Genomic DNA, 27,866 nt, shown 5'->3' with positions numbered 1-27,866 from the left:
GGCGGCGCTGGGCCGGACGGGCGGCGCCGCCTCCGTGTTTACAGCGCCCGCCGTGCCCGCCCCGCCGCCGCTGCCCCTCGGCCCGGCCCGGCCCCGCGGCCGCTCCTCCGCTCTCCGCGTCAATGCGGCGCCGCCGCCCCGCGGCCTGGCCCGGCCATGGACACCAGCGACTTGTTCACCAGCTGCAAGAAGGGCGACGTGAGCCGCGTGCGGTGAGCCGGGCCGGGGAGCGGGTCCCTCGCACCCGCCGCTGCTTGAACCGCTGGTCACCGGGGCGAGCGGGCCGGGCCTGTCGGGGCGGCCCGGCCTCGCCGGGACGTGTTCACCTGAAGCTCGTCCCAGGCCTGCCCAGGGGGCTGTCGCAGCCTTGGGGCTCCCAGTTTGTTTCTCTTACAAAAATGCCGCTTGTTCGCGCCCCGAGGAGCTGGGCGTGCAGCGGGGCTCTGCCGGGGCGGCTCGGGTGAGGTGTGCCCGGTTCCGGCAGGTGTCTGAGTGTCACACGGTCACTGCGTGCTCCTGGGTGTGGATGCTGCCTGTGGCAGTGGCCTTGCACAAGGCTCCTCTCCAGCTGCTCTTCTTTACCGCTGGAAATGGTGGTTGCGTTAGTAGGAAGCTGGATCCCTGGGACGCTTGGAATCGTCATGGAAATGTTTAGACACCTTGTGCTGTAGGCTGCGGGAGTATGTCTGAGAGATATGGGGATACTAAAATTTCAGGTCAAGTTTCCTCGCCCATCTCAAAGCAGCACAGCTTAACTGCAGTGATTTCGGATCAGGAGGCAGATGGGCTTGTTGTCTGCAGGGTGAATACAACATTCAGCATTTACAACAAGCTTTTTCCCTGCATCTCATGGTTTGAATCTAAAACTCTTCACCCATTTATGCTACTCGATTCTTCCATCTCTTAATGTGTGGTATGCTAGATAATCAAAGCAACCTCTGTTTCAAGGTGCTTGCTAGTGAAGGGTGAGTCTGCAGGTAGATAAGGTCTGGAGAACATTGTTGTGATTGCGTTGGAAGCAGCAAATTGCAGGTTTACTGCAGAAGGAGGGGTCTGAGGGATGGTTTTACAGAGGTTTAAGATGACTTGTATAGAAGTAGTGGTGGGGAAATGAGAGTCTGAGAGTGCTGTCAGAGCAGGGGGGAAAATTGACCACACGGGACTGAGCAGAAAGGAGCTGAGCTGCTTGCTGTGTTGAATGTGTTTAGAGGAACCTGAAGTTTGAGACAGCAAAGGTGAAGGGAGTGAAAGAGATGACTCATGTGGTGGCTGATAAAAAAACAAAACTCAGAGTCTTTGTGAATGCTGAGAGGGACTTTTACATGTGGTTGTTGCAGTACAGGCTCTGACAAGAGCCAGGCTGTGCAGGAGATTTGTCTGCAAGGCAAAGCCCAGCTTGTAGGGGTGTCAGAGAGGGAGTGTTGGCAGCATTGGATCCAGCCTAAACCTGCAGGACAAGGAAGTGGCAGGATTTAAGAGCAGTCTGGAGTGACACTGATGTTGCAGGAGGGGAGTCCAGCCTTGGCTTCATAAAATTTGCCACTTATTTGTAAGCATCCAGGCTGGGAGCATTGCTGGGGAATGTGAAGTTACTGCAGAAGTACTCAGGCTTCTTTTGAGATTGCTGCCCTGTTAGAGATGCATTTGATTGCCCTCTTTCCCCGTGTAAAATGGAAGGCAGCTGCCAGGCCATGCTGTAGAACACCATTGTTTGGGTTGAAGATTTGGCTGATGCCCCTTCAGCCACAGCTGACAGTTCCCCACGTCCAGTGCAAGATCCTGTCATACCTTTGGAGTTACTCTATGAACTTGAAGTTACATCTTCTGAGAGAGGAGAATGTGACTGAGTGAGTAGCTGCAGGAAGTTATAACTTTGCTCTCTCCCTTTTCTTCCAGATACCTCCTTGAACAGCGAGATGTGGAAATCAATGTCCGTGATAAGTGGGACAGTACACCCCTGTGAGTGCTGCAGCCTGGAGCACTGGCTGGGCGGGGGGTAGGGCCTTCAGAGCTCCTTTACTCTCTTTGCATCAGCAGCCGTGAGCACTGTTACAAAATGTCTCAGGTTCTGCTTTTTTGGAGCTTTGGCTATGTAGTTCTGCTTCTCTTCCCTGCGGGTGCTGTGCTCAACGTGTCTGTGTCGCCCCATTTGACTGGGCTTGCTGAAGTGATGCTGACAAGGAGGGTTTTGTGACAAAATTACCTGGATTAAGCACTCTGCTCTTGGCTAGATTAGGCTCTTCCATCACCAAAGTCTATGGTATTCTAGCATGTCTTTTTGTGCGAAAGCTTGGCCTGGTAAAATGCCAAGTGACAGTGGGATCACAGTCTGTGTGGCAGTAGGTCATGAGGAATCCCCCTGGAGGTGCTGAGGGATGTGCTGTGAGCTTGTTACCTCCCCACGGTTCCAAAGGACATTTAGGCATCTGCCTTATATTTAGAGTACGGAATAACTTCCCAGAGTACAGGTAGAATAACATTTGGCTGTTGCAATGCACGTTACAAGATTCTCCTAATTTGTAGGACAATTTGAGGTCCTTGTGAAAGAGAATCATGAAAGGCTTAGACTGTGAAAGAGAAAACTCATTGAAGTAGAACTTCAGGGGGTGGATTTGCTGCACACCCAGTGTGGGTGCTGTTCCCTCCTTGGCATAGTGTGCAGCAGTCAGGCTGACAGCTGAAGGAGCAAGGAGTATTTTTGAGAATTCAGTGGACTGCTGAGTGCCCGTGAAATGATCCATTAAAATGAAGATGGATTTGGCAGCTGGTGGTGCAACAGAAGATGCTGAACCCAAACTGGGACCTTGAAATCTCCTTGCAGTGCCTAGGATTGCTGGGAACAGATCCTGCTTAGTCTGTTGCTCGATCAGGCTTCTGTGCTATTTGGTAGCGATTCCTCACTCCTGTGAGGAGTCATCTCCCCGGCTTCTCAGGGATGCTCAGTGCTGTGATCTGTGTGTGGTGATGTGCCAAAACACTGAATGTTGCTTCCTACTGCATCTCTAATTTTCTTTCTCTCGTTATTGTCAGGTATTACGCCTGTCTGTGTGGACATGAGGAGCTTGTACGTTATCTTCTAGCCAACGGTGAGCAGAAGTGTCCTCCTGATATGGGTGCAGTGTCTTTCTCTGGTCTGTTGGGATTGTGTGTCCTTCTAGCTGTCCCTTGTGGAAGCTTCTTCTGTTACAGCCAACCATCTGATCAGTGATCTCAGGCTGCAGAGGGAGCCCTGCACACACCTTCATGGTCTCTTTTGCAGGCCATTTGCTGCTTGAATTTGCTTCTTGAATTCGCTTAAAATTTCTTGATTTGCTTGAAATCTTGAAAATACACAGAAAGGAAAGCTGTCTGTGATGGCTTAAGGCAGAATGACTTTCTAAAATCACAGATATGTTTTGTGAGGGTGCAGTGGTGTTGGGAATATGCTGATCTAAGAGTTGTACCTCAGAGGAAGGATTGTCTGTGTAAACTTTCTTGTACTCTACTGATAGCCTGGCTTTGTAAGCAGGACTTAAAAGGGATTTTGCTAATCTCAAACAAAGCAAGACCAATTCTTCAGGCCACGTGCCTGCCCTTTTGGTTCTCAGCACCCAAATTTCCCTAGGCACTGGTAGTGTTTTGCCAGAGGAACCAGAGTGCAGAGTCACTCTCAAAAGTTTTGGTTTTCTCCTTCATTCTCAGCATCTTAATCAACCACTTGTGTAATTCTAAATAGGAAAATGCAAATGCCCTCCAAAATTCTAGCAGGTTCTAACCTAAAGAGGTTATACAAAGCAGAAATGCTTTCTAGGAGGAGTTCTTCACAGTTCAAGAAATGATTGCACCCTTTGTTCAGTGAGATTTGTCTTCCCAGAACGCTGCTGGAGCCATGATGAGAGGCTTTTTGCACAGGTCAGTTTAAACAAGTCATGACTTCCTCAGAAAGGCATTTGTCTGTGGGAGAGCAGTTTTAGATTGTACACATGTGAGGGAAGCTCAGTTTTTGTCAGTAAGCTCATCAGCGGAGGGGACCACAGTGAAACATGTCAGCAGACAGAAACCATACTTGTTTAGTGACCATTTGGGGACACTGGAGAAGGATCTAACTCTGCCTGTTGTTCTGTGCCTGTGGCTGTTTTACAGGGGCAAAGTGTGAGGCGAACACTTTCGATGGGGAGCGGTGTTTGTACGGAGCTCTGAGTGACGCCATCCGCCGGCTGCTGAAGGAGTACAAGCAGATCACAGCCAAGTGCATGAAGAGGGACTACTACGATGTGTTCCTGCAGAGGTGAGGACCTGAGCATGGGCAGAGCAGCCCAGCAGCCTTCCTGAGCTCTTCTGCATGTTCAGCATGTCCAGCTCTCTGTTCAGGGCAGCTCTGAAAGGCAGCTGATCAGTACCCTCTCTCATTCCTGGGCATGTAGAGTTCCTAAGGGGTGTTCCTCTGTGCCCTGAGGGATGATCTCCAGGTGTGTGTGTGCACAGCCTCCAGTGAGTTTGATACACACTCATAGAAAGTCAACAGAAAGCTGGTCTTTGTAATGCAGAAGCTCTAAGCTCTCATCCTTGACTGTCAAACCAAAATCAGATCATTAAATCCACATCAACAATTTAGGATAGTATGTCAACTGAAATTAAGTTTCAGGCCTGAAGGTACTGTAGCTTGCAAGCTGAAATTTTCAACACTGATAAAATGTTTCTCATTTGTGAAACAGAGCTCTTTAAGAAGCCTCAAACTGATTCACAGTGAAATTTCTCAGTTCTTTATTTTTGGTTATTAAAATTTGTTAAGATACTTCTGAAAGTTGCCTGTCCCACATTGTACTAGAGCTCAAGTGGCAAGCTAACTTGTTCAGGAGTAGAGGAATAGTTTCAAGCTTTTCTTCTTGCTGTTTCTCTGCCTTGGTAACTCTGGTATTAGTACAGACTTGCTGGTTGTTTTTTTTTTTTTTAATTTCCCACTGGACTGACTTACAGATGTTAAAATAAAACCTTGTGTTTTTTTGGGTTTTTTTTAACTCTGGAGTGTTAATAAATCCTAGAAAAATCTGACAATCATCCTACTACTACAGTGTCCTAATTCCTGAAGCTGTAGGAAACAAGGGGAGGAAGGAAACTCGTTTATCTGGGTAAAATCAGATTCTGTGTTCCAGGGAAGTAGAATTTTGCAGGGTGATTTATTACTGCCCTGGTGACTGTGGCTCAGATGTGGTATGTGCGTGCAGGCATAAGTGAGGCTTCTCCTCAGTTGTGGTAATTGCCTGCATTTCGTGCTTGTCACATCCTTCCTTCTTCTGAGGGTGGGGATCATCAAGTCCTCATCTATTTGTTACGTGGTTATAGCATGCACACTGACTATGCCCAGAGAGTAGGAAAGTTGCATCTTTGCAGCAGAGTAGTTCTTTTTGAAAGTCTGTCATTTTGCAGGGCTTTTTTTTTTTTTTTTTTGACATCTGACAATTTAAAAGCAGTATTAACATTTGAAGATGTGCTTGGTGGCAATTAGTTCCACTTTAAAATCTGTTCTTGGTGTTCAGGTGCTCACCTAAGAGAGGAAGATTTCATTCTCCAGCCTCACGGTTGCACTAAAAAAACTTCTTTGAGTTATGGAAGGGAGTGAGACATCCCACTCCTGTATGTGAAGCACGAGCCCCCGTGCTGGCCTTCCCCCTGGGCAGGAAGAGACTGCAATGCCCATGGGTATTTGTTCATTTAGCCCTAATTGTACCATGTTCCCCACTTGCATTACTCCATTCTTTCCTTTTTCATCCTGCAACGAGTTTCCCTTCTCTCTGTTCCTCACAGATTGCTGGAGCAGGGTTACCAGAGTGACATTGTTTTCATCGTCCATGGCAAATCCTTCTGTGCCCACCGCTGCATCCTCAGCGCTCGCAGCGCCTACTTTGCAGAGATGTTTGAGACCAAATGGAAGGGGAAGAACATGATAGTGTTGAAGCACCCACTGGTGAGCAAGGCTGTGCTTCCAGTTCTTTCCTTTCTTGTGCTGTTCCAGCTGGGTGAGGAAAGTGAGTTTGAGGGCTGACAGTGAATAGCTCCTGAGGCTCAGAATGACCCTAGTTGAGGAGAGGGGCCTGTGTAGGCACTTTATGCAGTAAAATTGCATCTTTTTCAGATAACAAAAAGCTGCAGATTGCATACCTTCCCTTTGTTCCCTCTGTCATGGACTCAAACATATCTTAATTAATTGCAGTAGCATGTAGCTGTTACCATCTGCCAGCTGCATCATGACCCCTCTCTGGGATGAGTTGAGTCTGTCTAATTCCTGGTGGACAGGTGGTCTGTGGTGAAGACATCACCTCCATAATTGGCACTAATTGAGTCCCTTTTGTTGCCTTTCCAGCAAGAACTAAATAGGCCATAAGTGCATTCCATCCATTAACCACCAATACTCTGGAACACATTTCTGTAACTTGACTCTGGCAGTGCAAATCCTCTTGTGACAAACATAATTCCAGTTTCTCAGAACAGTGCTCTCCTCTCTCTTTGTACATGTCTTTCCTCTGGAATTACGAAGATGTGGAAATGTTTATGATCAGTAAAAACCTGGATTTTGCAGAGCCTGTATTACAACTGTGTCTTTTGAGTTCCTCCATTAGTCACCATGATTTGTATCAGTTGAAACAGTAAGGAGCTGTGTAAGCCAGGTGGAGTGGCAGCATAAGTTATGTGAGGGCAAGGAAATCATCATGTGTGAGTTCTTACTTAAAGGGTTTTATTTTCTTACTTGTTCAGGATCTTGTTTCTAACTTACTGTTAAATTCATGGTGATTCCAAGTGTAACTTTTTCTTGTTTTATTTTAGATTAACCCAGCAGCCTTTGGAGCTCTTCTGCAGTATCTATACACAGGTAAATGACCTTGCCCTCTGGTGTTTGTTTACATGGCTGGTGGGGAGCTGTCTGTGCCTCTGCACTGAGTGGCACAGCCTTGCAGTCAGCAGTGGGTGGGTCCTCGAGTTGCCAACAAATCCTCTCTGCTGGCAGAAAGGGAGAATGTGAGCAATCACCAGCTCTTCCAAGATGTTTGTACCTTTTGCCAGTTGTTGTCCTGCCAGTAATTATACAGTCAATTAAAACCAAAATCAGCTTAGGTTGATTGGTTGGATGGATTTGGAGACTGTATTTTTGACTTAAGGAAGGAAAATCTGTCATCTGGTATAACAGCCTCATAAGGTGGTGAAAAGCCAGATTCCCATATTGGACATTTTCATACCTGAGCAGTGTGTGCTGAATGCTTTGACTACCTTCTAGTATTTTTTTTTAACAGAAGTTGGTCCTAAACCTTCTGTGAAAATACCCAGTGTTGTTTTTTAGGCATCCTAAATGCAGAACTATCTCAGGCCAGGAGGTGGTGCCAGAAATTAACATTGTCTTCAAGGCGCTTCTTTTCCAATACAGTATGTTCAGAAATTCAGAAATGTCCCTTGCCACGTTTTCAGTGATTCTAAAAGATCCTGGGAAGAAAACTTGTGAACCTAAAGTCCATTCTTACCCGAAGCCAGATATTCCATGGTGGCAGTCATGCCTGCTGCTGTTGTGTTGCTGTTTTTTGATTTTCTGAGGGAATTAGACATGTTTTGTATAGCCTGTTTGGTCTTTGGACTCTTGAATGAAGCTATTAGGGTAAACCCTGGAGAGTAGAAATATGAGTTAAATACCAAACTGTTATTGATTTAAGTGGTGGGTGCTGGTGGAATACCAAGTCTTAGCTTCTGGGACTGAGTTGTAAGTGGGTGCTGAAAAGTGAGGCAGTGTAGCTAATTACTAAATTTCTGTGCTGTGAAGTCTTCCATCCTTATTTTCTGCCATTTTTATGCCTAAATCCTGTGGATTAAGTGATCTGACTGCATTTTTTCATGACAGGTCGTCTGGATATTGATGTAGAATATGTCAGTGATTGCAAGAGGTTGGCCAAGCAGTGTCGGCTGCAGGACCTCATCGATGATTTGGAGACCAAATGTAAAAAAGTCTATGAATTTGGTAAGCATTTGACTTGCTGTTGTCTCTGCTGTGCCTGTGTGCCCTTCCAGGGAAAAACAGGAAAGTGTGTTGGTGGATGTTTCATGGTGTCCTTGGGGCTTCTGGAAGATGATTCTGTTGTGGAATTTCCATGTCTGCATGATAGTTTTCAGTCATGGCCTTTCTGTAGGGCAGCTGTAGTAGTTTCTGACACATGCATGTTTATAATTTATATAGAATGCTTTCTTTATAGTAGAGCAGCTATGGCAGCAGGAATTCACTGTGGTTGCCAGACATTCAATTGAGCATGGTGGAGTATATATTGGGAAGTGCCTTCCATCATGGAGCTTGTTTAAATCCCCAGAAAGATAAAATATATACAGTTAGAGGTAATTTTCCTGCATTTATCTGACCCCTTAGTAAAGTAAAATATTTCTTAATTGGCCCAAAATGGGTGCAGAGGGAGCTAGAACTGTTTTTTTAAAAGCAGAGAAGTATTTCTGAAAGCATGTGTATATTAGTAACACATGGATGTGCCAAGCCTTAAATGAAACAATCCTCTATTTAAGGACTTTTTGCTATCCAAAGCTTATTGCATGAAGACCAGCAGTTGGAGTTTATCATTCATCTCCTTAGCTCAAACTAATGCACACGTGGAGAGCAATCAGAACAGCATAAGTGGTGTTAGTCACGAAGCAGAAAAAATTACCAGATAACAAAACCTTCAGCCTGAAAGCTGCTCATTCTCATTCCATGCTCTGAGTTAACTTGTTTTAATCAAGTTAATTTTTTTCTGAGAAGAGACTGCAGTCTATAGCTTAGAGGCAATAGCATCTTTCCTGATCTAAGAGGCAGAGGTGCAGCTGTTCCACCTTTTCCTTTTGAATATGAGTTGTGATTGTTCAGCCTCCTGAAGTTGCAGGACATAATTGATAGGATACTTCTGGCTCAAGAAATTCCTTATGTGCAAATCACGTGGAAGATATTACCATGTGCAGGTCTCCCTTCACACGTGTGCAGTTGTTTGGTGGTGCTGGGGGTACAAGATTACCATGCTGCAGCTGTTCCATGTAGACCAGGGTGCTAGTCCTTATGGAAGCTGTGTTACAGGCTTACTTCTGCTGTGTAAACACAAATGTAAACATGGACCTGAAGAGATTACAAATGCATTTCTTGGTATCTATAAAAACTGTAAGGTATCAGTTTGTATTAAATAAATTAACAGAAAAAGGGAGTGGTGAATGAATATAAAATAAAAGCTACTTAGAAATCAGGTAACAAAATTATTTTGTGTCATCTTTTGATATCAGAGTAATCCAGTGAGATGCCAGAGATCTGTTTTTTTCTTTTTATCTTTTCCTCCCAGGGTCTAGCTGAGACATTCCATCTTATTCAATTTAGTTAAAATCTCATATTATATTGTGGAAGGAAAAGGAGGTGTTTATATCTGTGAACTGCAAAAAAGCTGACTTCTTGGTGGGTTTTCAGATGGAAAAATGATGAAGTAAAGTTTCAGGTTAGTTGGAAGTTTTACATAAAAACACCACTTGGAAATACAGTGGCACTGATGAAATAATTTAACTTTTTTGTTCTTTGGGGAGGGACCAGTTTTTCAGTTTTGAGGCCTGACAGAAAACTATCAGTGGGTGGTTTAAAGCACTGATGGAAATACTAGTCTTGATTTTTATTTACGACAGGTTGAATTCAGACAAATGGAACAACTGTTAAAAATTTGTTTCTTAAATCTCATGTGCAAGCCTGGAAAACTTGATTCTGCAGAAAGGCGTATATGTAAGATTTATAGAAGTTAAAAAATTGGAAAGATCTTAGATCACATCATGTCTGGCACTTGACAAAGCGTGTCTGTTTCTTTGAGTGTTTTAGAAACCTGTTCCAAGTGCGTGCTGTGGAACAGACATCTGATTCAGGTTTGCAGAGCAGGGTCATGTATTGCATCTGTATTATGAAGTTGAAATGAGAAAACAAGATGAACTCGAGCCTCTGCAGCCCCACTGGATAATTGCAGTGTCTGCAATCTCATTATCTAGAGTTAATCAGTATTTCAAAAGCACTTACTATCTTGGCATGCACAGGCAGTAGTACAGGAGGAGAATGACCCAGTGCCTTCTGTTGCACCTGAGATGTATTTGGGTGTGAATGCTTGCCTATTTTCCCCTGTGTGTATATTGTGGCTATAAAAGGAAAAATTATTACAGTGTTCGGAAGAGCTCAAACAATTTGTCCAGATTAAGCCATAATCCTTCCTGTAAAAATGCATGTATTAGAAAATAAATGTTCTGCAGTTACTTCAGCAAGTTTTAGGCCAAAAATAGAGCTAGGTTTGAGGTGCTTTCTGGTTTGAGGTGCTTTCTGCTGTAGCAAAGACACTTGATATGCAGAATCTGTGTTTGTAGCTAATTATGCCATTGGGAAGAAGATGCATCTGAGTGTGAACATTTTGAAGGTTTTGGGAGTTTAGTGTGGTTTATTTGTGGCTCTTATGTTTTGTGGTACATTGGCTCAATTTAACCAGAAAACTGCAAAGAAGTATTGAACAGGAAAACCAAGGCAGCTGATACATTGGTAGGTGATGTTCAGTGCTAGACAGCTGTGCTAGACTGGGAAGAAACCCAGTCTCAACCACAGTTTGGTTATTCCCTTCAGCTCCTGGCATTGTTTATGTTACTTTTTTCAGAAACCCCCTCCATTCACCTTTTTTGCATTCCTCTTTCATGATCCTTGCTCCTTGCTGGCAGCCAGCAGCTTATTCCTATTTCACAACTTTGATTTTTGTTGTCTCTGTTAGGAAAGATTTTTGAATGATACCAAATGCCATGCCCTTGGATTTGAGATGCAGTGTCTGAATAGATTTGCTTCTCAGAAAAATCACTGTTCTTTTGTGTCACTGGGAAAGTGCACAGATGTTCTGTGGATCCCAAGAGAAGAGCTCTTTGCCTTGACTACTGCTTAAAACTTGCTGAGTCCATTAGCACTTACAGAGCCTGACCTGGTGACTGTTACAATAAGTACTACAGAAATACAAATGTTTTTCTCTGCCATGAAGTATTTCTAATTGCAAAATAAGAAATTTCCTTCTCTCTTGCTGGTGTATAAGTGATCTGGGCTTTTTGAGAAAATGCACTCAGTCTGGTTTGTGTTGGTGCCAGGCCTCCTCTTAGCTTATTTACCTGGAAGTCATCTGAGAGTAGCATTTTGTGCTAATAGGGCAGCCTGTCTCCTTGCTGGTGAGCTTTGCGTGTAGCAGTCATGGTACCTGACTATTTTGTACTGGTGGATTATCCTTCCCTTTCCAGAAATCTTTCTGGGATATGCAGCCTATGGAGAGGTACAGTGGTGGCATACTTGAAGTGTGCAGCAGTGATGTGGAGGTGGGGGTGGAGATCTTGTTTTGTGGCACATCGTGGTCTTGTTTCGCCCACGACCCAATGGAGTCATCTGATGGAGCTCGTGTAATGCTGTGCAAAATGTCAGGAGAAATGAGGTCTCAAGGTGGCGTGATTCACCTGTGAGGGGTTTTAATGTGGTGAATCATACCTGTCAGAAATTCTTCTGAATGCTTTGGAGTTAACTCTGTGTCTCTCTGCCTCCCAACTTAAAGGCTTCCTCAACACAACTTTGCATTTTCCAGCGGTGCTCTATCTTTTTTCACATGCTTCCTTGTATGCCAGGGACTTTTGAATGTCTTACATGCTTCAGTTCTTCCCTCAAACCATGCTGACCTGGGAACAAACCTCAGGTGATGGAGCAAGGTAGCCAAAACAAGAAAAGCTGTGCCAAGAGTGGCATCATGTCATAGTGGGTCTGCTTTGGGCTGCCACTCGTTTGAAGTTAGGGTTGGCTTCTATGAGCTCCACAACAACTTTGGTCATAGCAAGACCACTAAAGTATGATCATGTATTTTGCTTTCCCTTTAATGGGCTGTTTTATTGTGTAGGCTGATAAGACAAGATGGGAAGACACACTTGGTCTGAAAAAGGCAAATGAAATTGCTGAATCTGAATGGTCTGTTTGAGCTCTTTGGTGGTCAGGCATGTGCGGGAGTCTGGGGTCTTTGTGATTTAGGGATCTGTAGATGGAGAGTAGAGGACAGACTCACACCTGCTGAACTTACTGGCTGAACAAGAATAAATCCTGTGTTCCTTGCAGTCAAGTCAGAATGGCACAGCTGAAGTGAGAGCCAGTGAAAGCACGTGGCAGAGCAGAAAGGCATGGAAGCAGATTAGTTTTTAAAACTACCTGGCATGGGCTTTACCTTAGGTGACACTGTCAGCTCTAGGGGTAGTTGGGGAAGGCAGTGTGTGAGTGGCTTCTACAGGGATCAGGGCAGCCTGATCCCTGGTCCTTAACTGTGATTGATGACATGGATTCCAAAGAGCAAGTTGGGCTTGAAATATGCTTGTGACAACTTTGTTTCCCACAGTTGATATTCCACCACAAGGAATTAAGTGGAGGTTTGAGGAGAGACAGCAATACCTTCATCCCTTCTAGCCCTGCTCACTGGCTGCACTGAGGGTGCTGAATGTGTGTGTGCATAGAAGAACTGTGTGTGTTTTGCAGTAAAAGCTGAACAGCAATAATACTGCTTTTCCTGGCATGTCTTTGATCTAAACGGAAGAGAATGTTTGTAGAGGAATTCAGGAATCTCTGCTCTTTTGTTTTTTTTGCTTCTTCCAGTCTCTTCCAAGCCAGGGACCTGTGTGAAAGTGCTGACGATTGAGCCCACAGGTAACTGCCGGCTGCAGGAAGATCTGGCTCTCCTGGCAGACTGCGCCCTGCCAGCTGAACTGCGGGTAGGGAGCACTTCTCCTCCTTCTGGGCTCTGTGGGGCTGGGCTCTCTGCTCACCTGTGTCCAGTCACATCATTGCTAAACAGACTGTAGTGCTGGCTTGTTTCCTGGTGCTCCAAATGCTGAAAGGCTTTGATCGCTTGGAAATGCTGTAAAATGATGTAATGAGGCTGTCAGTGCTGGTCTTTCCCCTTGGATGTTTCCCCCAGCAGGGATCTTGGTAAATAAAATCCTTTCCATGTGGTTGGTGGGGATTTCCCTATTGAGTACAATGGGACAAGGCCTCCAGCTCTTCTCTTTGCCATCCTTCTTGAGAGTTAGAAATGTTGTAGCAGCAGGCATTGGTACCCATAAAGATACCTCACTGGGCTTGCTTGCTAGGAACTGACACACTGCAATGATGGGATGCTCCCAAATCCTGCAAATATTTCCAGCAGAAATGTGAGTCCCTCTGATGAGATTTTAACTTGACTGGCAATAGATCTGCTTTTCCCAGCTATGTCTTGTCCCTCAGAAACAGCCCCCAGGTTGATGATGACTATGTTAAAATGCCATCATATCATTAGTTAGGATCACATATGTGGATCTTCTCTCCTGTTTGCAGAACAGGATAACTATTAGTTGTCTTCATTCTTTCTGTATCTGGTGTTTTCTGTAGTATCAGCAGATTCATTTTGGTCTTATAAATGTCCTTTTTTGTCCTCTTTTTTATACTAACCACTGTATTTAATAATGTGGACTCATTTTAGGTGGCTGCTGTGCCCAGAGGTTGAATGACTGAATGATATAGCAAAGTTTTATTGCCTTTTCCCTTTCTGTCCCCTGCCAAATAGACCTGTCTGGTGCAGAGTGTGTGTGTGTGTCTACATGGATAAGGTTTCTTACTTCATAAGCCAACATGTTTTGTGCTGGCTATTTTCAGATATATTTCACTATAGAGGGAGTTTTTTTCTCCATCAAGTTTACACCTACCTGTTCAGAAATCTTTCCTGTGTAACCTGTCTCCTCCAAATAACTGTACATGTTTTGTAGCTTTTAATATGCTTTTCTGCATGTTTTCAGGCTTTAAAGGGAGTTGATACTATAAGTAACCTTCAGATTGCCTCCCCAGGAATTAAAAAAAGGATAATGTGCCCCAAAATAGTGAGATCTACATATATTCTGAGTCACTTCTCAAATAAAAAGAGTACTTCTGTTTGATTGCTTGTTTCCAGACCTTGATGGCATACTCCTGTTAAGGTGTCCTTCTATAGTTAGGAACACTTTCCTTCTTAATTCTTACATGTAGAAAGGAAGGGAGGAAAATGGAATAGTGTAATCATCTGACAGTGCTGTGAATTGTGAGCTGTGGTGCTCTTGCTGTGTTCATAGATTGGAATGAAGGCAGCATTAGAGTTATTACAGCTGTACAAGTGAAGAAGGCATGGGCACACACACCTGCTCCCTAGGGAATTTGTGTGCCATGCACACGTGTGGGTGCTTTGTTTAAGCCTGAAAAATTCTAAAATATTTCCATTTTTCTTTCTCTAGATACTTTTTGTTTGTTCCTTTTTGTTTGTTTGTCATTTATCTCTTATTCTAATGTTTTCAAAGAGCTAAATTCTATGAATTGGGTATCTTAGTTCTGGGACAGAGGCATTGCACGTCCTCATTCTTGCAGGGTTTGCTGCCATTCAAGGGATAGGATACAAACTGTGTAACCTAAAATGTCAGGAACAAGTGAATAGTCACACACAGACATCTGTGTTTTGAAGAGAAGCATACTTTTTTTTTCCCCCAGCCTATGCAGAACAAAATAGGTATTTGTCTTCTGGATAAAAGCCAGCATTTCCAGAACTTGGCAAGAAACATTTTGAGCTGCTGCATGTCATGTAATGCCATATTGTATGAAATGGGGATGTGTTCAGCTTTCTGTTTCAGTATAAACAAATAATTTGCATGTAATGTCTTTGATACTCAGATGATGTATGAAACTTTGTTCATTTCAATTTCGTGGTTAGTGGTATCTTACATGACTAAAAAATAATGGATGTTTGATATCCAATTACAGCTCATTATTATTTTCTAGACTGAGAACTACCTATTCTTTGAAATCTCAAACACATTTATAATTCTGGTACCTTGTTTCTCTTTCCTGTTTGTGCTTGAAAGCCTTTTATTTTTTCCCAATGTTTCCTCTTACAAGTGTGGTTGTTGTCTCTGTTTTGTTTTAAAGTAGTAATGGCCAGATTTTTCTATCCACAACAGCTGCTTCCTCAGTTTGTTGCAATAAAATTTCGCAGTGACAGATTTAAGTAAAATGCCATGAAAAGCCAGGCAACTGTAGAAAACCATGTGGCTTCCCACTGTCTGCCTGGTTGTTCATGTCTGCCAGGTGACCTCTGAGTTACAGACTCCAGGGGTTCCAGTACATGACACTGTAGGCACATGGCTTCCTTGTAACCGTTTTTCAGTTGCATTTTAACTGAGATCTTATGTTCCAAACCAAGATGAAATCACACTTAAAGGATCAGAGTTTGCCATGAAATAAATACTGTTCTTTCCATCCATATTCACACATGTTGTGGCTGCACAAAAGAGACCATTTGCCACCTTGGGGGTAAAAACTGGATCTTGTAATGCATAGGAAGAACAGTTTGAAACAAGTAGGTGGGTTCATCTTGTCTGTCTGCACCTGTGTACTGTGCTTGTCCAAGGCAGTGACTCCTGTGCTTTGCTTTGCCTGTTTGGCAGAGGCAGATGAACTGAAATATTTACAACATGTTGCCAATTTAGGGGTTTTTTTATATCCAGTCCACTTGCATCTGGTTGTGAGCTGCTAATCTCTTCGATCACCACCCCCTGCATTTTGTGTTGTAATTTATTTACAATTTTCTTGCTGAGATAATCTGGCCAAGGTACAAATTGCTGCCACTGATTTGTTTTCTATGTTTTTGCCTCCAGCAACATTTCTATTTAAGCTCTAATAGGAAATTTGCAGCAGCAAAGGCTTGGTCTTCCATGTGTGGTGGTGGAGAGTATTCAGAGTATTTCTATATGGTGATTGAGTTATTGTGAATGTGTTTGGACCTTGTAGGCTGGACTGTGTTGTGCTCCTTGGGCAGAATACTTGACTTTGGCAGCTGTGCTTTGCCTGGACAGAGCCCCGTGAAGGAGGTTGTATGAATAGGGGTGGTGGGAGGAATAAGCCAATTTTCTGCAGGAAGATCCTGAAAAGGAGATTAGATTCCTCAAGCATGACAAGGGAGGAGAGTAGAAGTAGTAGAGACTTGAAAGGGGAGTAAAAGGGAAAATTCTGCAATGCCACTTCATGCTGAATAAGAGAAACAAAGACATGAACCTGCTTTTGTGGTAGGAATTGAAAATAACCTTGTAAACCTGAGCAGCAGAGTGGGGACCAGGCAAGGCTAGAAGCAGGAAATTGAGCCCAGAGGAATTTATAATTCAGGAGACAAACTCTGAGACAAATAAAACTCCCATATCCATTCCAGAGGGATAGACTCATTTTAGAGGTTTACCTTTGGGCAATAAAAGGAGAACAAAGAAAGGATGCACATAGGACATGTGGCGTTTATCTCAATTAAAATTCCTGTGCCACAGGGTGGCACATTGTCAAAGTTTGTTTCTAGGTTTGTTTTACCTCTGATGTGCCTGCAAATCTGTGGTCTTCAGATTTCTGTCAGAATTTGTAGGAAAGAACATGGAAGCTGTGGGCATAGGGTGGGGAGAGCAGCAAGGCAAACAGAGCAGGCAGTGGCCTCAGTTGGTGTTTGTAACACACTGCCACAGAGTGAGGCTGCAGATCCACAGACCAAGGACCAAAGCCTTGAAATATGAGACATAACAGTAGAATAGCAGCCTGGGGAATCTACAAATTTTATCTCATTCTGATGAGGTGGTGCCCTTTGTATTGTAGCTATATGAAAAAGAGGTGATAGATCAGGTGGGCAACATTCCTTGAATTGCTGCATCTCTTCTGGAACAGGAGTCACCCAGGGGAACAGAACTGCAGGAGAGTGGTGCTGTGGAGGGCCAGCATTACTGCAACAGCCTTGTGCATGATTTACGTCCCTGGGCTTCTCCTGTGGTTGGGAATCAGAAGCTGCCAAGTGCTGCTGTGGGCAAAGAGCGTGGCAGAGGGGTCCAGATTGGTGGTCAGTGGTGGTGTGAACTTTTGCCAGCTTGGTGCCTTGCCACATCCGAGAACCCTTTTGTGAGAAGCCTCACTGAGCCTGGCTGAGAACTCCCACCCTGAGTGTTCCAGTCTGTGTCTTTGTTCAGCTCAGGAGGGAGGAGTCATCTGGCTCCTCAGTGGAGCTGGGAGCCCTGTTGGAGGCAGGTGGGTTGGAAATGGACAGTCTGCTGTTGTGAGTCCAGTCTTTATTGTCAGCCCAGGGGTTTCCTGGGTGCAAACTTGGGATGTAATTTTCCTGGATGAAAGACAGCAGGAATAAGCTGCTTATCCTAGGTACCTCAGGGACATGTTTATGGAAAGCAAGAACCAGGGGAAACTTTTGTTCCCAGATATGTTTTGCCTACATGACTGTGGATATAAACTTTTTTTTTTTTTGCAATTAAATTACACTGTATATAGAATAAGGTGAAAGGGAAAATACTTGGAAGTGTCACTTTAAAATAACATAAGGCAAGCAGGCTTTTTTTTTTTGGTGTGTGCTGTCATTGTTGGCATGTGGGATTGGGTGGAGGTGTGTTGTTAAAATAATTCACTTGAGTATTAATACTGCAACAACACTATCTTTGGCTGCAAATCAAATAAAAAATCTAAAATGTGCTCTAGCAATTTTGGATTATTCAATTGGAGCCAGACCATTTCAAACTGGTGTATCCATGGATGTAATCTCTATGTTATTACATGTACCCAGTAAAAGGCTGGCCCTAAGCTCCAGTATGCTTATGATACCTACTCTAGGAAGTAAACTTCACCTCCACCTGGTTATCTGCCTTGTTAGATGGCAGAGAAACACTTTGCAAAGGTACATGGAGAGTCAGGAAACTGCCATGGATAAAGAAGGCAGCTGTAACTTCTACCAGGAATATCTCTTAGAAGCAGTGTGAGTTCTTATTTTCCTGACATTGGAATCTGTGTTCAGAGCAACTCTGGTGCTCTGCACTGTGCTGAGGGATTAGAGGGATGGCATTTTCTGGAAAACATAGCAGTCTGAACTTGGGACCCTGAGCATGCCTAAAGCAGGAATGTTAAAGGAAGGGTTTTCTGGTGTCTCTTCCTAGGTTGGTTTTGGGGAGTTGCCGTTTGACAGCACTGACAACTTCAACAGCTGTCCCGACGTGTGTTTCCGTGTGGCAGATTACAACTTCCTGTGCCATAAGGTATGTGCTTGTGCTGTATTTCTTTCTCCTCTCTTATTCCATGAATCTAGGCTGCTTGTGTCCCCTACTCCTTCTATGCTGGATACACTCTGCAGAAGCAGCATTGATTCAGCTGGAAAACTGCATTTAAAGCATTTAATGAAGCAGCAAAGCCTGCCTTTCTTGCAGAGTTGTGGATAAATTTATAAATTCAGCTATGGCATTCACAGCTGCAAAATCTGCTGCTGCTGGCTTTTGAGTTCATTGTCTGGAGAGAGGAATGTTTGATCTGCAGATGAATAGCAGTAAGAATGAATTTTGAGGTCCAACCTCAACTCAAGGTCCTGCCCTAGTGCCATGCTAATTTAGAATCTCTGAGTTCACCATTTGTGTTTGTGGTTCTGAGGGTAGGCACGTATAGAATGAGGTCTGGAAAAATATTGGAGATTCAGCTTCAGAATGTAGGGAAAATCCAAGTTCTGGAATCTGAACTTCTGAAATATCTTTGAGTTGCTCTGACAGCTGGTTGGTAGTGCCCTTTGGTTGGTGCAGTGAGCAAGGTGTTTTGGTTTTTCATTCCTCTCCAGGCATTTTTCTGTGGTCGCAGTGATTATTTCAAAGCCCTTCTTGAAGATCATTTCAGTGAGAGTGAGGAGCTACAGACACAGCCCAGCATCCCTGTGGTGACTCTGCACAACATCTCAGAAGACATCTTCATCCGGGTCCTCTACTACATCTACAGTGATGATACAGAGGTGAGGCCAGCCATTGGTCCTTCCTTCAGTGCTGGTGAGCTCTGAGGGGTTTTCAGCAGTATTTTCCTAATCTGGAGCAGGGTCTGTGTGTATATTCTTAAATTTCACTGACCTACTCTGCTACTTAACTTTTGTCTCAGAAATCCACGTACTGGGATGTGCTGTTAGACAGGCAGGGTTGTAGTTCATGTGCATGATGCTCAGGAAATCCATGGTCTTTTGTCCCACAGTAAAAATCTGGAAGTTGAGTTGCATGCTGTTTATTGCCATGATAAATACAAGGCTTTGCAGCTTTCCCTCTTGGGCCCTGTGGAATGATAAGGGAAGCATCTGCCAGTAGATGGCAGATTGAACACATTGGAGATCTGGATAGGTTTAGAGATTTTGCTTATTTACTCTTGGCAAATAACCTTACTCATAGCCTACTTTTCCATTTGTAGCAAGTTATTATTTCTACTGTTATTTATTACTGGGGTGGGCAAAGGTTCCACTGTGAGACCAGTGCCTTGCTGTGCTCAGTATTGCAGGCAGTAACAAAATAGCCCTAAACCCACTTAGTTTTCAGCCTAGTGGAAGATGCAGCAAATCCCAGTGTTTAGTTAGCTTCCTGCTTTGGCTTTGTGGCAAATGCTTCCAGCAGGTCTCACTGCAAGATCCCAGAGCCCATTCTGGCATCAGGGCAGTGACTGGAGATGCTGCTGCACCTGCCAGTGTCACTTCCCCCAGGCAGTGTTTGTGCTCTGGGTTAGGTGCCACATCCAGAGAGTGCACACAGCTGTGACCTTGTTTCTGCTGATCTGTTCACCTGTGGGTAGCAGTGAGGAGAGATGTGTTTGGCAGGATTGCTGCTGATATGCCAGAGAGCTGATCCTTCACTTGCCTGCACTCTTCCCTCAGCCTGCTGAAAGGGCAGGCAGAGAGGGAAAGAAGCTGCTTGAAGATCCTCCTGACCTTGTTCCCTTGCACTTCTCCAGTCTGTCTGCCCTCCTCGTGATGACTCACAGGAAGGATGTTTCCCAAGCAGCTATTCCTTTCCAAGGGGTGCCTCAGCTGCTCTGTCTGGGCTTGGGTCAGGAGGACAGACCAACAACAATGTGTAGGAGTTAAAAGGAATTTACTCATGTGTTTCATGTGCAGAATGGTGCATAGCTTGGGTTTCAAACCGAGCAGCAAAGATGGGAGCTTCTGCAGAGAGTGCACCTGTCCTGACAAACTACCAGAAAAAATGGTCAGGAAAACAGGAATATAGCTCAAGTTCCACATTTACACGTGGAGTGTTCTCCCTGGTCTGTTGTTCTCCAACCAAGTATCAGCACTCTTAATTCCATGTTTTTCTTTGCAAAGGATTTATGGTGTCTCTCTGCCAGGCAGTAGTGACAGTGTTTGCAGTTATGGGGAAGAGGATATAAAGAGTCCCAGGCACAAAGACAAGTTGCTGGTCGGAATACACGCCTTGAGCTGTGTAGGCTCAAGGGCAGTTCTGGGAGGAACGTTTGCCAGGTTTGTCTTTGATGAAGCAGTTGGGAGCTGCAGTCATCAATACTTCTGGTTCAAACACCTCCAGCTCCTGAGGTTTCCACAGCTTATGGAGGGACAAAGCAGCACTTGATTAATAACCCCAAGCACTTTGTTACCCCCTGTGCATGCATGGCCCTCATGGCATGGCTCTCCTACATCTTGCATTGTTCTGCCCAGCTGCTGCAGGGTGTTACACAGCTGGGTTACTTGCTGGGAGCTGTCTCTCAGAACACAGGTGCAGACAGCTGTGGGGGAAGAAAGAAAAATCAGTTGTTTGCAGTTGTCAGAGTGAAGAACCACACATATAGATGTGCACAGCAGTGTGTTTGCTGCTCACTGGTTATCAGGAGAGTGGACCAGGCTGCACCAGTTATCATTCCTCCATCCAGAGCAGTGTGGCTTTGTCTGTAAATGCAAGGGCCCTTGCCTCCTCCACAGCCAGGGCATGTAGTGTCCTGCAGATCCACTGTGACAATGGATGTAGGTAACTGAGCTGTTTGCAGTTCACATCAGCAGGAACAGAGAGAGACTCTAATTCCAGGTTAGTGACGCAGATGGCTGACAAAAATAGGATTTGCCTGGCCAAGGGGAAGAGGCTGAGTGAAGCTGGAGGTGGTGTCTCCAACGTTATCTACAGGTTTTTTTAATCCTCAGATCACTTTCCAAGTACCCAAGAGGGAAATGGGAAGGTGGCTCTCTTGCTCAAGAGCTTTAAAATGTTAAAGGCTGTTCACAACAGTTTAAGTTCTTTGGTCCATTAATTTAGTCCATTCTGAATGCATGTTAGAGTTCCAGTAGTATTTGATGTGCAGAATATGTTCTCACCCAGTTGGGCCTCACCTAGAGTTTGTGTTCAGTTTTCTGTCCTTGAGTGTACCCCCCATGCCAGAGAGGTTGTGCTGGCTATTAAGATAATTTTACATATTTTTCACAAGATAGCGAGTCCAGCAGTATAAAATGGGAGGAAGAATGTAGGGACAAAGTTCTCTGCCCTGCCAGCTTCTTCTGTCTCTTGGAAGTATGTCTGGTAAAAGGACATGCCGCTGTCACACTGAACGTTTTTGAGCAGCCAGGTACACTTGGGTGTTTCAGCACTGCCCTTATCATTCCACAGAGCCCAAGAGGGTTAGCTGCAGCATGACAAACTCCCTGCTGCACTTTAAATTCCTCTGTGCTAACTGAGTGGGAGACACAGCCTGAAAGACAGAACTCCTGTCTCTCCCCAGTCAGCACTCGTCCAGTGAAGGGCAAAGAGCACGTCGGTTTGTCAGTGACAGGCAGCTTGCTTGGGCTGGGCAGTAACTGGGCGTGCTGTGCACTGCAGCTGTCTCCAGAGAACGCCTACGACGTGCTGTGTGTGGCAGACATGTACCTGCTGCCCGGCCTCAAGCGCCTCTGTGGCAGGACCCTGGCGCACATCCTCGACGAGGACAACATCATCAGCATCTGGAGGATTGCAAAGCTGTTCCAGCTCACCCGACTAGAGGACCAGTGCACTGAGTACATGGCCAAGATCATCGAGAAGGTACTGGAACACTCCCCATGGCAGTGACCCCCTGTGCCTGTGTATCTGAGCCATAGAAACAGATTGAATGGTTGTGCTTTGATCTGTAGTTAATGGTTGTCCTCTCTGGATTAATGTGCTTCCAGGAAATGAGCAGCAGTTAAGTAGCAAAGCACATGGTGAGTTAGGACAGAGGAGGAGGAGTGTGGCAGTACCTGATGTCACCACAGTAAGCCAGATTTTGGTCCCTAGCTAGCACATCCCTGTGGAATGTGGGGTGAAAAAGTTGTCCAGAAAGCTTTGCAGGTACCAGCAGCAGGTGATTTTCACTGAACTGTAAGCCATTGTGCCCAAGTAGCCATGGTGTTGCCTGAATACACCAGCTGCAGCCTGGAGAAGCCAAAGGGGTGAGTAGGAGAGCTCTATGCAGGAAATATTTTTCAGTGTTTGCTGGAGGAAATTCTTCCTGGCATAATGCTCTAGATAGGAAAAATCAATGTGACCTCTAATCTCCTCCAGGATGACAAATCAAATAGTAGGGGTTTGCTCAGTGGATAATTTGCTGTTGAGCAGCAAGAAGTAATGACTTTAACACTGAAGTTTTCTTTATGGGGTTCAATTTAAGTGTTATCCTGCGTGCTTGCAGCTTAGACTGAGGACTCGTGGAGAAAGTTGCCATATGGAAGGATAAACCAGAGCCTGTGAAGGGTTTTTATGCTGAGACAGATCCTTATAAATGGCTTGTGCAGTTCAGATGGGAATGTAATATTTTCACCTGCAGATTGCAAGGTGTGAAATTATTTTTGGTGTGAGAAAACAATAAAGGAAATGGTTCTGGGGCTGTTATTTTGTTCAGTATATAGCTTGGGAATGACAGACACATCCTCAGATTCTGGATTCTGAAAAAGGACTTAAAGATGTTGAATATCCCAAGTAATGATCAGGATAGGGCTTTGCTTGTGTGTTCCCTGTTCTCTAGCTTGAGTGGGAGTCCTTGAACCCAGCATTGGCAGTGCTTCTTCTTAAGGGTGTTGGCACAGACAGAGCCACCCAGCTGATGTTCAGACATCAGTGGTTGCCAGCATCCTGTGGAGATGCACTGATGGCAGCAGGGAGAGATTTTGGCAGTGTGGTAGCAGATCAGAGCTCAGCAACCTGCTGTGCCCAGGCACAGTTCAGAAGCATAGACAGATGGAAGCTGCCTCTCACCCCTCAGCTCACCACACATTCGTGGGGAACCTGGTGCAGAATCATTCATGGGTGACCCAGTTCTGTCAGGTTGAGTGCAGAGCAGAGCAGCTGCCTTGCTGGTGGTCATGGGCCTGAGTCAAGGGAGAATTGTAATTTGTGGCTCTCAGTTCTGAAATGGGCACAAGCACCCACTGGCTTCTGTGCTGGAAGACATTGCACAAGTGTCTGGCAACATCTCCTGGTTCCTGCTGGGGAGCCTTTTGAGGGGAATATCATGTATGTGCATGTGCCCCAATACCAGAACCAGGGATGCTTAGTTAGAGGGTGTTATCAGCTGAGAGTGTTTGTTGTTGGAATATCACTGTCTCCTTTGGATGCATGGCAGGATGCATCTCTGTATGGTGTCTGTAGGAGGATTTGGGTCTCCATGTATCCTAGCTTTCCTTTCTTTTCTGTGGGATCCTTTAACAGTGTCTGAGACTGTTATCCCAACCCTTTGCATCTCTACCTGTCCTCTTGTATTCCTAATGGTTCTCTTGTCCTTCTGGCCCAGCTGGTGGAGTTGGAGGAGTTTGCAGCTGCTGTGAAGGAGAACGCAGAGGCCGTGGAGGAGCGGCAAGAGACTGACTCCATCCCCCTGGTCGATGACATCCGCTTCCACATCACCAGCAACGTGCAGACTTACAGTGCCATTGAGGAGGCCAACCAGAAACTTGAAGCTCTGGAAAACCTCCTGGCCAGTATAGGGCTCGAGTGCTGATGTGTGCACGCCCTGCCTGTTTGCAGCCTGCACAGCCCTCACTGCGTTGGCTCGGAGTGCAGAACATCTGAGTCGGAATGTCCCACTTCCCATTCTTTGTCCTCCTTCCCATCCACCTTCAGGCATGGTTGCTTTTTAATTTATTTGTGTCTGGACATTTGCATTTCTGGTTTGTGTTTGGTTTTACTTTGTTTTTTTTTGTTTCTCCTTTCAGAAGTAGCTCCCAAAGCTCAGCCTAAGTCAGTAGCTGCTCCTTTGTACAATACACTGTGGAGAGGAGACCGTGAGCTATTGGGAATGGTGAAGGAGCTGTTCTGGGGACTTCCTACTGCCTGGGGTTAGAACCCATCCCATTATGTGGTTCAATACAACACACTTCTGAAACTGGCTTATGCCAGAAAATTTGTTGAATTACCAGCAGCAGAGGAAGAAAACTGGATTAAAGTCTTAATAAGTATATGGGAAAGGAGGTCAGCACTGTCACTGTCAGCATTATAAGACTGGCAGAACTGGGCAGAGCTTCCCTGACGGGACAGAGAGGTAGTTGGCTATGTGGAAGGCACTGTCTTCACCTGCTATTTTAGTACTTAGATGGCAAAAAACAACAACAAAAAAGTGATTTCCAGGTCTTCCCTAGCTTTTCATTGCTTTGAAGTGCTCAGAATTTAAAAGCTTTGCTTTCTGAACAAGCATCTTTGGGAATACAGTAGAGACCAGAATCCTTCCATTCTTAGAAAGCAGTAGCTTTCAATGCACAAAAGAAGGAAGAGCAGCCCTTTATAAGAGGGAATGGAAACACTTTCTTCTTGGAAACAGCACTTTTCCCTTTTTTTTTGTCCATTGTGATAGGGCAAGTCTGACTTGCTGGTGGGTCTGGGAAGAGGGGTCACTGGAAATCTTTTTCAAAAGGAAAGGGGCCTTTTGGGTCTCTCATGGGGCTGCTGTCCCACTCTATGACCTTCTGGCTTTGCTCAGCCTTGAGCCTTGTGGCTTCATTGTTCTCCAGGAAATTCACTGTCTGTACTAATGAATGTTTTTGAATCTGTATTTTGCAGTAGGTCATGTTATCTCATGTTGTCTGCCTGGATTCTTAATGAGGGTGATGATGGTGTTCCTTCTCCTTGGCACTAATCAGCAGGTGATAACCCTGCATAACGTTGCCTTGCCAAACAGGCTGCCCTTGGAGCTGTCTGTCTCTGGAATGGTGTGTGGGGAGGGTCTCCAGGGTGCAGGCTGGGTGTACTTTCCCATGCTGTGTTTTGGGGGGGAGAAGAAGCATTGAGTGAAGCACATGCACAGGCACTGGGCTGCTGTGACCACCTCATACAATCATTTTGGTCACTTCCTGAGGCAAGAGCTTGAATATACTGTGCCAGAGGTGCTTTTATTGTGTGATGTGGGAACTGGGCAAGGATCCCCTGCAGCTTCAGGGTGTTCTTTTCTGTAATGGTGGTGATGCCTCTCATGGCTGAGGAGTTAGGAGATCTGGGGTTTGGCAGGGACTTGCTTCAGGTGTGGATGTGTTGGGAGGATGGGTTTTTCTTTGCTAATCTCACCAGGTGAGAGACTGATACCCCACAGCAAGTGAGAGCTGCAGCCTCACTGCCTGTTCCTCTCCTGCACTGAAGCTGTTGGCTGGCAGTACATGGGCAGGCTCTGGGCACCCCCTGCACTGAGCAGGCTGCACTCAGTTGTGAGGAGGGGACTCTGGGCAAAGTCTGGAAAGCAGACTTCGGCAAAATCATGTGTCAGGATTGAGTTGCACTTAACAGAAGCTGTGGGTAGAGCTGGGGAGGGGGGAGCAGGGATGAGGTTCATTGATATTATTGAACCCCAGATGCTTGTGCACTTTGTCATCTGGGTTTAAGTGGTGTCTCTTGCAGATCAAGTCTCTGGGGCAGAGGATGGTGGTGGCAGGGCGATCAAGCAGTGTGTGCTTCAATTCTGTTTGAAAACCCTTGTGAAGAAGTGCAAGGAGTTGTTGTGGTTTGTTTCCTGCAGTCATGTTAGGGTGAGGATGGAGGATGTGTCCCTCCACAGGAGTGTGTTGCTGCATGGAAGCAGGAAGCAGCAGGAGTGTACTTCTGTTTGGGACAGTGACATGGAGAGGAGCTGTGCATGTCTTGTGTGCTTTCTGGAATGTACCTGCATGTCCACCCCTGAGCTCAGTGTGTCTTTGACAGGACCACCAAAGAGCCCAGCACAACTGATGAAGATATCCCCATGAACTCGGGGAGGGTGAAGGGCTATCAAGGAAGCTTTAATATGAAGTCCCACATATTTTGGAGAAAGAAGGCTGAAAGGAGAGCTGCTTGTTTTCTTACTGAGTGGAGTGTCAGGCTCATGAAAATCTGCTACAGAAACCAGCAGCTTAACTCAGTTCAGTTCCCTTATGTTTCTCCTCTGTATGTGCTGAAGATAACACTGAACATAAGCAGGATGTTTAGTTTATCATATCTCTTCTCCTCCTCCAGCAGAAATTCCGCTTCTGACATCTTAGCAGTTGGCTTTCCACAGCAGTGGTTGTGACAGCCCACGGTGCACAGAGCCACCAGAGAACAGGACGTGGCCTTTGCCTTCTGCCTGTACTGAGCGAGATGCAGGAGCAGGATTATCAAGGAATGTGCTAATGCTTTTCCCTGCAGATGCCTCATCTGCTAAAGCAAATGGACAGTGGCAGTGGGCAAAGCAGGAGGAAGGCAGAGGGGGAGCAGCAGTGCTGGGAAGCATTTTCCATATGGCTGCTCTTGAATAATTCCATTCCTGCATCCTTAAGTGTGGAGCAAGAGAGGCTGCAGTTGTACATGTGGGAGAAAAGGTCAGCGTGGCCTTTTGATCTGCCTCCCCAGCAGTGCAGGTCCACGTGGGCTTGCAGGCAAATGCCTCATCTGTCTGTGTGCACTTAGTGGTCACATCTGTGAGGCCTGTCAGATTGTCCAATTACTCGGCATCCTTTAACTCCCCCCCATCCCTTTTGGCAAAATAGGGCTATCCAAAAGCATGCATAAGCAGATGGTCAGCATGCAGGCAAGCTCTCTAATTAAGATGAGCCAGGACAAAACTTAGATTTGAATTCACTTTATTCTTGCTGCAAATAATTTTATCACAAAATAAAAATCTTCTGATTTTTCTTCTGTTGCCAGTGTCCTTTCTGTGTTTTGTTGACTCTGTCCTTTTTATTTACTACTACCCACTTGCTGAATCAAGAAGATTGTAAAATTTATTAGAGCGACATATTTAAGAAGAAATGTGTAAGCACGTGTGCAGCAATAAAATAGTTTATTTCACTATATCTGCTCTGGCTGTGGTCTCTTTGTTACTGACTGAACATCAGCATGGGTTTCATTTTGAAAGGGCTCTGTGGGCTCCTTCATTTTCCCTTACCCAGGCCAAGGACTGGCTCTGCAGTCTGTGTCTCCCAAGCAGTGTGTACAGCCCTGATAGAACAGGTGAGTAAAGCACTAACTCATTTTTCCTGCCTCCTTTCTCCCAGGATTATTCCCTTCCTTTAGCACACCACGGCACAGGCTTGGTCACTGCCGTGGTTGTTGTCAGGGAGGTGATGTTTGTCTCAGAAAATTGCTGTGGCTGTTGCTAACAGGTAAGTTGTCTTTCCCTTTTTCTTGTCATCTAGTGCCCCTGTCATAGATGGCTGGCTGTTACATGCAAGGATGGAGATTTTTCAGCCTTTGTGTTTAACTATGACTTGTTCCGTGCACTCCTGGAGTCGGAGCCTGCATTTTCTCCAAAACTCTGACTCCACTGAAGTGTCTGGGCACTCCATCCTCTCTGAGGACACAGGCACCTGTTTTCTTGTCTGCTTTCTTGTATGCCTGGCTGGCTACAATTTTTTGAGTGAAGGCAATAGCTGAGCTGTCTGTTCAGCCCCTGTTGACTTCAGAGCATGACTGGCATTCAGGGAACGAGCATCCGTCTTGTCCCCGTTGCTCTGTGTAGGAACATGAAATTTTCAGAGAGGAGATACTAATAACATCTGAATGACTAATGCTGTTGAAGGGAGGGCTTGGAAAAGTTCAAGGCTTAA

At 45.2% G+C, this 27,866-nt stretch overlaps 1 protein-coding gene across 2 annotated transcripts; it reads left to right on the top strand.

Annotated features, from left to right (window-relative positions):
• Window positions 1-24: 24 nt before the first annotated feature.
• ABTB1 (ankyrin repeat and BTB domain containing 1) lies at window positions 25-27,113 on the top strand. Of its 2 annotated transcripts, none has more exons than XM_064432716.1 (12): window positions 25-212; window positions 1,897-1,959; window positions 3,031-3,086; window positions 4,123-4,267; window positions 5,785-5,944; window positions 6,802-6,847; window positions 7,862-7,978; window positions 12,653-12,768; window positions 18,016-18,114; window positions 18,681-18,848; window positions 21,691-21,891; window positions 23,615-27,113. In XM_064432716.1, the coding sequence occupies exons 1-12, from the start codon at window positions 157-159 to the stop codon at window positions 23,819-23,821; spliced, it is 1,434 nt and encodes a 477-aa protein (XP_064288786.1). In that variant the 5' UTR covers window positions 25-156; the 3' UTR covers window positions 23,822-27,113. The 2 variants fall into 2 exon arrangements, with proteins under 2 accessions (XP_064288786.1, XP_064288787.1); XM_064432717.1 differs by having other exon boundaries at window positions 64-212; window positions 1,897-1,996.
• Window positions 27,114-27,866: the final 753 nt, after the last annotated feature.

Source organism: Passer domesticus, chromosome 9, assembly GCF_036417665.1.
Source record: "Passer domesticus isolate bPasDom1 chromosome 9, bPasDom1.hap1, whole genome shotgun sequence".
Taxonomy (NCBI): Eukaryota; Metazoa; Chordata; class Aves; order Passeriformes; family Passeridae; genus Passer; species Passer domesticus.
The sequence above is the reverse complement of the archived record's forward strand: the minus strand, read 5'-3'. Positions and strand labels throughout refer to the sequence as shown.

Excerpts from the sequence above, each read along its gene's own strand:
- ABTB1 (XM_064432716.1), top strand. The coding sequence starts at position 157 with ATGGACACCAGCGACTTGTTCACCAGCTGCAAGAAGGGCGACGTGAGC. Across the intron at positions 213-1,896 it reads GGCGACGTGAGCCGCGTGCG|ATACCTCCTTGAACAGCGAG; the intron begins GTGAGCCGGGCC and ends CTTTTCTTCCAG. Across the intron at positions 18,115-18,680 it reads ACAACTTCCTGTGCCATAAG|GCATTTTTCTGTGGTCGCAG; the intron begins GTATGTGCTTGT and ends ATTCCTCTCCAG.